This window comes from Diabrotica virgifera, chromosome 8 (assembly GCF_917563875.1).
Source record: "Diabrotica virgifera virgifera chromosome 8, PGI_DIABVI_V3a".
Classification (NCBI taxonomy): Eukaryota; Metazoa; Arthropoda; class Insecta; order Coleoptera; family Chrysomelidae; genus Diabrotica; species Diabrotica virgifera.
This window is the reverse complement of record NC_065450.1, coordinates 219,986,826-219,999,435: the sequence shown is the minus strand read 5'-3', so window position 1 is coordinate 219,999,435 and position 12,610 is coordinate 219,986,826. Positions and strand designations below refer to the sequence as shown.

Sequence of the window (12,610 nt, the reverse complement as noted above, 5' to 3'; positions counted from 1 at the left end):
TGAAATATTTTCCATTCCAACACGTTTATGATAATTTACAAGTTCTAAACAAAATTGAGGTCAACCAGTATACCTTATATAATATCGAAACTTATGATAAACATAGATTGAGCAAATAAGAAAATCTAAATATCATTTTATTTAATTTTGTATTTATACTATGTTTTGCAAACAATGTTCTATTTTAGTCTTGTCGTAATAAAAGTAATTAGTGCAATCATTGTTGTTGATAATCTTTTACACGCGAGTATCTTTATAATGTTTAAAAAATAAGCATATCTTATAGATATGATGAAATCCAAAGCAAATATGAATTGAAGGAGCATTCTTCCAATTTGTTTAATAGGGGAGTGCATATAGATTTTCACTTCGGAAAAAATCAATGAAGATAGAACTTTTTGTAATTTCATTAAGAAATGAAAGGTAAAGTTTTCAATCCTAATAGCAACATTAATAATATTGAAAAATATTAAAAAAATTACTAAACTATTTTTAAATTGAAAACTTATTGGTCCATTTCCCTGGTGACACCTCCAAGGCTTCTACAATATGCAAGCCAGATGGATGCTGCAGTGAAGACAAAAGGGAAGGAATTCTACACTATGCAATTCACAACCCCCGTCTGCAGCTTGGTAAAGTTCCAACGGAAATTGGACCTAGTTACTCTATAGGAGTAATACCACAGAATAAATAACCATACAGAAGCTAAACTCCTGCCGAAAACGGTAACATAATTTTCATGCTCATGTGTCAACGTAACTGGTGCAACCTCACTTTTGCGACTGACGTGACAGTTGTTTATAGTTAAATTTTATATTTATATATGTTTTATTTTATAATTTATTTATATTTTATAGTTAAATTTTATATTTCATATTTAACTAATAACAACTTGTCAAAAATATTACCTAATTTGGAATGGTCTATTCCTTAGAACATCAAGTTCTATTCTGTAACTGGTGCACAAGGTTAAATATTTCGGTCCCAACAAAATCAATGGAAACGACAGTCAGATTCGCTTCTGTGTGGTTATACAGGGTGTTTCATTGGGAAAGTAACATACGTTAACTGTAGAAAGAGGACACTTAGGCGGTCTCAAAAATACCATACTTAATGGGTCTTACTCCATTAATAACAGAGATACTTACTGGGTGTTTTATCTATTTTGCCATTTTCTTATTTGGTTCATAACTTTTTAACCACACCGTATATTTATTTTATATTTGGCACGCAAATATCCTTTAAGGTGTACAATAAATTAATTTATTTACAAATGTAAAAAATCAAGGCCCGGATTAAAAAATATTAGAAAAATATTCCGACCCAAAAATAACACCCTGTACATTAAATTTTTTTAAAATGGATTTTTTAGTTGAAAAGAGGATGAAAAACTAAATTTAGTGGTATACTTTGAATTTTTGGCAAAATGATTTTTCTGGTCAAATTTTGAATTTGAATTCTGAAATTATATGAATTGCGAGAGCTCTAAGTAGAAAAAAAATTAAATACAACTTACAACTTGTTAACTGCACTGTATATTTATTTTATACTTAACACGCGAATATTTTTTTAGGTGTCCAATCAATTATTTTATTTACAATTATAAAAAATCCAGGTCTGGATTAAAAAATATTGTAAAAATGTTCCGACCACAAAAAACACCCTGTATATTAAATTTTTTTAAAATGGATTTTTTAGTTGAAAAGATGATGAAAAACTAAATTTAGTGGTATTCGTTGAATTTTCGGCAAAATGATTTTTCTGGTCAAATTTTGAATTTGAATTCTGAAATTATGTATGTGAATTGCCAGAGCTCTAAGTAGAAAAAAAATTAAATACAACTTACAATTTGTTAACCGCACTGTATATTTATTTTATATTTAACACGCGAATATTCTTTTAGGTGTTGAATCAATTATTTTATTTACAAATATAAAAAATCCAGGTCTGGATTAAAAGATATTGTAAAAATGTTCCTTCCCAAAAAACACCCTGTATATTAAATTTTTTTAAAATAGATTTTGCATTTGAAAAGAGGATGAAAAACTAAATTTAGTGGTATACTTTGAATTTTCGGCAAAATGATTTTTCTGATAAAATTTTGAATTTGAATTCTGAAATTATGTCTTGCGAGAGCTCAAGTAGAAAAAATTAAAATGCGACTTAATTTTAATTAATACCATTATTTAATCTAAATTGGTAAAATGTTAAAACATTTCAGTGTTTTTTATTATCTGTGACAAATAGTTTATGGCGAATAATCATCTTTAAATAATGAATAAATAATAAAGAGTCAATAAAGGATATATCACTTTAATCAACAAAGTATCTAAAAATTATAACAAAACAGAGAAAATGTGCAGCATAACTATTCAAAACTAAAGTACTTATTCAAAATTTCCACCATCAAAAATTTTTGTTATGTGTCAAAATGTTAATATTTTACCAATTTAGATTAAATAATGGTATTAATTAAAATTAACTCATATTTTAACTTTTTTTTTACTTTGAGCTTCGCAATTCACATAATTTCAGAATTCAAATTCAAAATTTTACCAGAAAAATAATTTTGCCGAAAATTCAAAGTATACCATTAAATTTAGTTTTTCAACCTCTTTTCAAATGCAAAATCCATTTAAAAAAAATTTAATATACAGGGTGTTTTTTTTGGGTCGGAACATTTATACAATATTTTTTAATCCGGACCTGGATTTTTTTATTTGTAAATAAATTAATTGATTGGACACCACAAAGAATATTCGCGTGTTAAATATAAAATGAATATACAGTGCGGTTGACAAGTTGTAAGCTGTATTTCAATTTTTTTCTACTTAGAGCTCTCGAAATTCACATAATTTCAGAATTTAAATTCAAAATTTGACCAGCAAAATCATTTTGCCAAAAATTCAAAGTAAATCACTAAATTTAGTTTTTCATCCTTTTTTCAACTGAAAAATCCATTTTAAAAAAATTTAATGTACAGGGTGTTGTTTTTGGGTTGGAATATTTTTCCAATTTTTTTTAATCCGGACCTGGATTTTTTACAATTGTAAATAATTTAATTTATTGTACACCTTAAACGATATTTGCGTGCCAAATATAAAATAAATATACAGTGTGGTTAAAAAGTTATGAACCAATTAAGAAAATGGCAAAATAGATAAAACACTCAGTATCTTTGTTATTAATGGAGTAAGACCCATTAAGTATGGTATTTTTGAGACCGCCTAAGTATCCTCTTTCTGCAGTTAACGTATGTTACTTTCCCAATGAAACACCCTGTATATTCTGTGGTAATACTAATATGAAATAAATAAAAATGTATACCATTTTTATTCAGTTGCAATGCGAAGGCAAAACAATCTTATTGTTCACTTAGAATACGGAGCGCAGTCCAGCACTCTGGATCGACGATTTTCGACTCTTGTTGGAGTCATCATCGGAGAGGCGTAGGCCTGCTGCTCCATACTCAAAGTGACCAACCATGAAAGCTTATACCCACATTGCAACTGACGTTTATGGATTAGGTGACTAGCGTCATCTGGCAGTTGAAAGGTAAAGTTTTCAATCCTAATAGGTCCATTTTCTGTTGAAACTTTACCAAGCTGCAGACGGGGGGTTGTGAATTGCATAGTGTAGAATTCCTTCCCTTTTGTCTTCACTGCAGCATCCATCTGGCTTGCATATTGTAGAAGCCTTTGAGGTGTCACCAGGGAAATGCACCCATAAGTTTTCAATTTAAAAATCTTTTAGTAATATTTTTAATATTTTTCAATATGATTAATGTTGCTATTAGGACTGAAAACTACTTCATCTTTCAATTGCCAGATGACGCTAGTCACCTAATCCATACACGTCAGTTGCAATGTGGGGATTAGCTTTCATGGTTGGTCACTTCGAGTATGGAACAGCAGGCCTCCAATATTAATAAATTCCTCCAAAATTTAACAAATATTAAACTGTTCACTTATTTACTGAATACTCTATGTGAAAAATTTTTAAAAGAATGAATAGAAATAAAATATTTTATTCTATTTAGTTAGTACATTGTATCTATTTATACTTAATAAAATAAATGGCGTTGAAATCAAAACAAAATAAGTATCAAGATTTATAACGTGTGATCCAAAATTATTGTCACCATAGGTGGCTCTGAACGACAGAGATAGCTATACAGTGCATGTCTATTCTTAATTCAGATACATTTACCAGTTTACGTCAACTTTGCAGTGTACGTCAACTTCAAGAAAAGTTAGGTTATGTAGAGATGTTGGTTGTTTGATTTTATTTATTATTGTTACTTATAATTTTGTTAATTCTTTTTATTTTTGATTAAAGTTCAGTGTTAAAGGTTTTGACTGATTTTTTATGTTTTATAATGTTAATCAAAATTAATTGATAAACCAATGATATAAATTCAGATTAAAAGAGGACATACGTAATTTTTTTGCACGGCTAGCTTTGATCCCAATAATTTTGGATCGCTCGTTATGATGCAGTTAAGAAAGCATAGGAACTCCGATAAAAGTGTTGTCCTTTGTCCCTATAAAGGTTATTATTAGTTGTACAGTGAATTGAGAGAGTACGCGGATATTAATGAGTTACATAGTAATACTGATTTGGATACATTCGTAAATAAACTTTGAGAGCTAACTTTTAAAAATCTAGGACTATCATGGAATTAAAAGAACACTAAAAAGGGGGGTCATGAGTTGCACTTGCGACGTCGGTATGAGGGGGGTCAACTGCAAACGACGCTTTACGACGGAAGGGGGGAGGGTATTAAAAACTCCAACATTTTTACGACGTAGTTTATGGATGTTCCCTAATATGTACATAGACCTGTATTTGCCTTTAACTTCTTTATAATAAGTAAAATTTGATTGTGGAAAAGTTTATACGATGTATTTAATTACTTAGTCATTACAGGAAAATCTAAAAGTAACCCAATGCTGATAAAGTGTTAAAAACCACTTAACGTTAGTGGTTTTTCATTTTATTCATGGACTTCCTATTGCGTTTAGTGGTCAAACTTCTGGTCATTAACTGTAATCACCAAATCACTTCCCACTATTCCACTATTATATTTAAATATGTGGAACCTGTTGTAATTATTACATTTTTTGGAAATTAACCAAAAATTTAATGAAAAATAGTGTTGATACTAATGTGTGGCGACACGCTTTAATTACTATTTTTGCTATTTTTATTTTTTAATAACTTTTCTCAAAACGAAATAATATGGGTCATTTAAAATTCACATTTAATATACAAATTAGATGCTAAGAAGGGCCGTTAAGTTTTACGAAACGAAATGTATTCCTAACCATATGTTTTTGGTGTGTTCAGTTTAACAAACTGAATTCCCCATAAATTAATTACTTTATCAGACCTTATGTCAATAACGCACTTTGGAAATGCATTCGAAGACGTTTCTTAAAACTACAGAAAGGTTCTGAGCGCTTTTAAAACGCCAGATGTAGTAATTTATTGCCTTTTCTATCCATATTGTAAAACCGCAAACATGATGATAATAGTGTTGTGGTCTCTGCAGTATCGTCACGGCAGGCAGGCAGTTCAGATGCACCCTCGCTGCCCAAAAACAATAAACAACCCTCTTACGAGATGAATAAGCACGCCTTTTAACCAAAAATAAAATAAATATTACTGTTCGTTGTGTACACTTATTTTAATTGATTCGGTCAACCCACTATCGGAATAAATGTATAGGAAATAAAAGGAGGAGGAGGGGCAGAAAAAATAGAGGAAGTCATAAAAATTGTAGGGAGATACGATAAAATAAGAAGAAGTAAAAAAAATTAGTGTAGTGATTGTAGGGGACAACTGATTGTATCGTCTGTGGCATGGCGACGGGTAAAATCACTAGTTTAGTATAAAGAAATGGGGTACTGGAAAAAACCGTAACAGAACTATACTAATAAATATGGGTTTATTTGATCAACTAATTTACATGTATACGACAATTATTGCTATTTTTTAACTTTGAATAGAACATAATTATACTAATTTTGAAAACATCTATAAATACTTATAGATCATTATAAATAGTGTCATGTAAATTGTTACATATAATAAAATTAGACCAAATATTTGTACAACATTTTAGCAGGTTGCAATAAAATAAATTAGGGAAACAATATTTGTGTTAGACTCGAATTTGTTCGTGCTTAATGGCGATTATTAATTTTTTATTGAAGTTATCTCTAATGTTTCATTACTTAATGATAAAAAAGTGTTTATATTATATTGCATTTAATTAATCTGTTGGCATGAACAACCTTTAATTTGTAAAAGCAATTAAAACGTACAAGTAATGTCACCTTAAAGGACCCCCGCATTTTTCGTAGGTAAAAGTGGTTTCAGCTAAAGGGTACGCCCCTTAAGACAGGCATGATGCCCTCACTCCCAGAATTCATTTTTTAAAATTTATTTACGTTCTTTGTCATTAAAAAATAATATTACCCCCCTTCCCCTACCACCAAAAACGTAATTTTTTCGTTTTTATTATTTTTTTAGGTGGGATGCAATAAATTTAATTTTTTTCTTTAAATTCACACTCATAGTTGAGGCTTTTACAAGACATGTCTATCTTTTACCAGTAGGTTGAGTGTACATAACCTCAAAACGCATTTTATCTTTTTTTAAGCGTATAACTTTTTTTAGTAATGGCCGCAGGTCTATTTTTTTATTTTGTGTATTTTATCAACTATATTCCTGATTTGAGTCCTTTGAACATGTGTGAACAAAATTTGAGTCTTTTTTGGGGCTATTCTTTATGAAAAAATAATGACAGTTCGCTATATAAACGTTGTCCGCAAATGCTTCGTTTTTCGAGATACGGGCTTTTGAAAGTTCTTACAAACTGACGATTTATTTTTTATTGTCTTGAAACCGGTTGAGATATGCAGATGAAATTTGAAATGATGCAACTATTTTTTAATCGTTCTGGACTACTCTGAGGTATTGGTAGTTATTTTTCTTTGTCCTATCCTTATCATCTTTGTTCATTGGCAGGTCGTGCGTTGGACCGTAACATGAATAATACTAATAAAAATTGTTCTGAAGCTATTTCCTTGTGGCATTTTTATAATTACGTATTTTTTATGGGAAATAAGCCACAATTTTACTAAAAAATGAATTTATTAACGTTTCGAAGCCCAAATCGGGTTTCGTTGTCAAAATACAAAATACTTATTTTTAAATAAATAAAATACAGTATTTTGTATTTTGACAACGAAACCCGATTTGGGCTTCGAAACGTTAATAAATTCATTTTTTAGTAAAATTGTGACTTATTTCCCATAAAAAATACGTAACTAATAAAAATTGATGTTTAAGCATTTTCACAATATTTAAAGAATATTACCGAATCTTAAAGGAGATTCTTTTCAGTAGCACACTCTGTTTACATGAAATTTGGACGTCCTATAAATATCAATATTATGTATTAGGAAATTATGTTTAGTAAAATATGAGTTTGTTTATAAAACGCACCATAAACAACTTATTGAAAATAGAAAATTGATATGTATTACAGTTCACGTTGAATGATTTTTATTACTCACCATTAACATAAATAAACAACGTGGCAAGTAATCAGCGCTAGCGCTAACTACTAACTACACTGTTCAAAACTTATACAACTACAAATGGAATTATTTACGAGAAGCCTATGTCCAGCAGTGGACTTAAAATGGCTAATGATGATTGATGTCATTGACGTTTTAGGTCATTAAAACGCGCGTTGGCATGCGAATGTCATGAGAACGGGGGGTTAGCTCATTCCCCATATCTTCCACGATTTTTGAAAAAACTCATTCTTTTGTAATGAAAATTTTGAAGGTTTGGAATTGGAATTCGAAATTTGTTAAAATTTCGGGAAAACTTTTAGAGAACTATTCGGCAGCAAATACTTCTTGGTGGATTTTTTGTCCGGGGATAATTTGTCCGGGGATTTTTTGTCCGGGGATTATTTGTCCTAGCTTCCTGCCAAATATCGAGTTGGACTGTTTTCTTTGGCCCACCCTGTATATTCAAATCGCAAAGAAAGAAAAATTTCGCGAAAAGCAAATAGGTACTTTTTTTAAACAAAAGATAAACATCATCAAAATATTTGTACAAAACACATTGAAATCCTGCGATAACGTTTATCGCAAATATTAAACGCGAACGTACGATATATACGTAGCGTTTGCATCATTCCGATTCAGTCTAGTTGAATCTCTCATGTAGTGAACAACCATTCATTCCGTTATGGATCTAAAAAACCGTTTTTGTCGTGCAGGTGCCCAAGCGCCCAAGACGAAGCTGCTGAGGCAGTTCGGACCTCTGTTGGTGGCCATGGTCGGATTGCCGGGAAGAGGAAAGAGCTTGCTGGCCAGGAGATTGTCCAGATATCTCAATTTCACCGGTGATAACACCAAAGGTAAGTCTAGAATTACATAAATATTGTTTAAGTCTTAAATAAATATTGTATTTGTTAACTATTATTTGGACACGTGTAATTTTGTTCAAGGATCGAGTCGTTACTATCTCGGTAATGAGGTTCATTGTACTGTACACCCAGTTTTTAAAATATAACGTGTCTACTCGTCCGAAGGAGCAGAACTATAAAATTCTTATTTCCTTTTTTCTTTAGTTTCTTTTTCTATTCTGTTAAAGATCTGTTACCGATGTTAGCGTGTCTTGGAAAATATAATTACCATTATTAATCTGGCTTCTTGGTGATGTGTGTCTTCTTCTTCTGTAGGTCTTCTAATGATGTTGGCGACTACATTGAATCTATTCTTCTTTTTGTGTAGATATGCCTCTGTCTCTTTTTTCAATGTGCCTCCAGTAAGTTGTGGTCCCATCGTTTTCGTGATCTTCCCGCTGATCGTTTTCCCATTGGGGAACCATCTCTCGTTGATGTCTTTACTACTCTATTTGTTGCCATTCGCCTGTTCCATTCTATTCTTCTATTTTTTACCCAGTCCTTTATTTTCTCCACCTTCTCCATCATATATCTGTACTTCTAGCTCTATCCCACAGTGTCTTAGCATCGATTTTTCGCAGAGTTTTTATCTCTGCTGTTTCTAGCATTCTTTTTGTCCTTTCTGTATCAGGTCGTGTTTCTGCCGCGTATGTCATTATTGATTTGGTGACTGTTTTGTAAGTTCTGTCTTTCATTTCTTTTTCGTTATTTTTATTTCTCTGTATTATTTCATTCAAGCAACCTGTGGCCATGGGCGCCCATACCCATGGACAGGGGGGCCGTGGCCCCCTAGCTTTTCGGGTGCTTTAAACTATATATGGTTATCCAAAGTATACAAAATATAATGAGCAACATCTTCACGTCTGCCCCCCTGAAAATTTTATATGGGCGCCCGTGCCTGTGGCTCTATTTGTTCTATTCACTTGATCTTCCACTTCTGTTTCGAGCTTTCCGTGGCTAGATCGTGTGATGCCTAGAAGTTGTTTTCCCCCATTTGGTATCCTTTTTTGGTTCATACTTTTTTTATTTTTTATTACATATTTCATCATTGATCAGGTTGAACAAGAGGGGACGCACGGACTTATCCCATTGCCAGCTTCATTGACCCAGCTTATACTATTCATAGTAGCTCTAAATAGCAGCAGTTTAATAGTTTGAATGAAACTCTTAAGTCCGTAACACCGCGTTTCAAATGCCTCTAAACGTTTTGTGGCATGTTCTGTAAAACTAGTTTTCTACTCCGTAGAGGACACTATAGACCTAACATGTAAGAATTCTTATACGTACGTTGATACTGAAAGATAAGTTGTATTAGAAAATCTTCATAAGACCATTCAAAGAGCTTCTGGCTTTTTCAATATGACTTTTTATTTCGTAGCTATGATGCCATGTATCCTTATACAGGGTGTCCCAGACTAATTTACCCACGCTATATCTCTTAAACGAATAGAGATTTTCGAATGGGACAAAAGGTGATATATTCTACTTGTAATACACTTTAATATGGCGTACAAAAAAAACATCCCCTAAATAATCATCCCTTAGTTACAACCCCTAACTTTAATTTTTTTAATAGCACCCTGTATATTTTTTTCTAGTGTTGGATGTGGTCTTTTATCGTGTATTCAACACATTTTTTGAAAATAAAATCGGTTCGAAGTAACCTAGAAACTATCAGTTTATTTTTGTTAAATTATGTGTCCCAAACTAATTTATCCAGGCTATATTTCTTAAACGAATAGAGATTTTCGAATGGCACAAAACTGATCTATTCCATTTGTAATACACTTTCATATGGCGTAGAAAAAATTCATCCCCTAAATATTGATCCCTAACTTACAGGGTGCTATTTAAAAAAAATAAAGTTAGGGGTTGTAACTAAGGGATGAATATTTAGGGGATATTTTTTTTCTACGCCATATTAAAGTGTATTACAAATGTAATAGATCAGTTTTTGTCCCATTCGAAAATCTCTATTCATTTATGAAATATATATAGCCTTGATAAATTAGTCTGGGATACATAATTAACAAAACTTAACTGATATTTTCTTGGTTATTTACGAACCGATTTTATTTTCAAAAAATGTGTTGAATAGACGATAGAAGATCACATCCAAAACTATAAAAAAATATACAGGGTGCTATTAAAACAATTAAAGTTAGGGGTTGTAACTAAGGGATGAATATTTAGGGGATGATTTTTTTCTACGCCATATTAAAGTGTAATACAAGTAGAATAGAACACTTTTTGTCCCATTCGAAAATCTCTATTCGTTTAAGAGATATAGCGTGGATAAATTAGTCTGGACACCCTGTATACACTGCGCGTCATAGAAAACGGGCACCCTAAAAAATGGGTCATTTTTGATTTCGCATATTCCCTTAACCTGTTGTCCGATTTAAGTGATTTTTTGAATATGTTATAGCCTTATTCTTTGTCAATATCCTTGTAATAATATTTTTGCTAAACAGGTAAATTTTCATTGTATACCGGGTGTACGAATCAAACTGTGTTTTTTTCTCAAAGTTCGCAACACCCTGTGGAATATTCTAGCCTTTATAAAATACTGAAATGAAATCCCGACTATAGCCTCAGGTTTTCTGAACATTCTGTTTTTTTTATTCATTCTCTTATGTTGGATAATACAAAAGTTATGTATTTTAACAACTAGTCATGTTCTTCATCAGTATAGGTTGTTTGGGCAATTCTGCATGAAAAAATAATGACCGTTTGCTTTATAAACTTATGTCCGCAAATGCTTCGTTTACGAGATACGGGAGGTTAAATTTTTTTTTACAAACTGACGATTAATTTTATTGCCCTAAAACCGGTTGAGATATGCAAATGAAATTTGGTAGGTTTTAAGAGATAGTTATTGCGAATTTTTTGACTTGCAATCAAGAATTTTATATTCACTATTGGCGTGCATATGGGTAATATGACCGATCATATTACCCGTAAGCACGCCAATGGTGAATATGAAATTCTTAATTGTATGTCAAAAAATGTGCAATAATTACGTCTTAAAACCCACCAAATTCCATTTGCATATCTCAACCGGTTTGAAATTAATAAATAAATCGTCAGTTTGTTAGAAAAAATTCAACATCCCGTATCTCGCAAACGAAGCATTTGCGGACATGCGATTATAAAGCAAACTGTAATTATTTTTTAATGCAGAAATACCCCTTAAAGTTTGTCGCACTTGTTTAGAAACAGCCTGTACTGAAAAAGAACATGGCTAATTTGTTAAAGTACCTAACTTTTGTATTATACATAAGCGAATGAATCAAAAAAGAAAATGTTAAGAAAACGTGAGGCTATAGTTGAGTTTTAATTTCAGTATTTTATAAATGCTAGGATATTCCACAGGGTGTTTGTTGTGAACTTTGAGAAAAAAACACAGTTTGATTCGTACATCCGGTATACAATGAAAATTTACCTGTTTAGCAAAAATATTATTACAGGGATATTGACAAAGAACAAGGCTATAACATATTCAAAAAATCACTTAAATCGGACAACAGGTTTAGGAAATACGCAACCTCAAAAATTACCCATTTTTTAGGGTGCCCGTTTTCTATGACGCGCAGTTTATATTAAAATTGCAGCCCAGATAGCTTATTTTGTCCACTCTTTCTATAGCATATTTTAACCAACTGGTTATTGGTCTTCGTAATATTTGGTGTGTATTTTTAGTACCACTGTGTTTGATCATTCATTTAGTGTATCTATTTAAATCGTAAGGTTACATCGTTCATATTATTCTTCTGCTAATTATTTGGCATTTCCAATATTTACTCTATTTCCATCTGTAAATAATTATATTTGTAATTAGACCTGGAGATTAAGTCGAGGAGTCTTAAATGAATTGCAGTATTCCATATTGAAAGAGACCTTCTGGTAATGGTCAAACGAAGTTTAAGAAAAAAAGAAATGAGAACATTAGATAAGAAGTTATTTCCTGACCGTTAATTTTTAAATAAAATAACTTTTTAAATTCTGGTTTGTCGGCCTATTATAAATAAAACATTTTGTTACTGTTTAAACATTTCTGCTATTTACCTTTTTAAATTAGCACTTTAATAACTATATAAACATTACATAAGACAC

At 31.3% G+C, this 12,610-nt stretch overlaps 1 protein-coding gene across 1 annotated transcript in view; it reads left to right on the top strand.

The window, feature by feature from the left end:
- LOC114336206 (6-phosphofructo-2-kinase/fructose-2,6-bisphosphatase) overlaps positions 1 to 12,610 on the top strand; it is a 94,634-nt gene that overhangs the window by 59,138 nt on the left and 22,886 nt on the right. Inside the window, exon 2 of the mRNA XM_028286538.2 lies at positions 8,306 to 8,446. Coding sequence (XP_028142339.1) covers positions 8,306 to 8,446 — 141 coding nt within the window. The remainder of the gene's footprint in view (positions 1 to 8,305; positions 8,447 to 12,610) is intronic.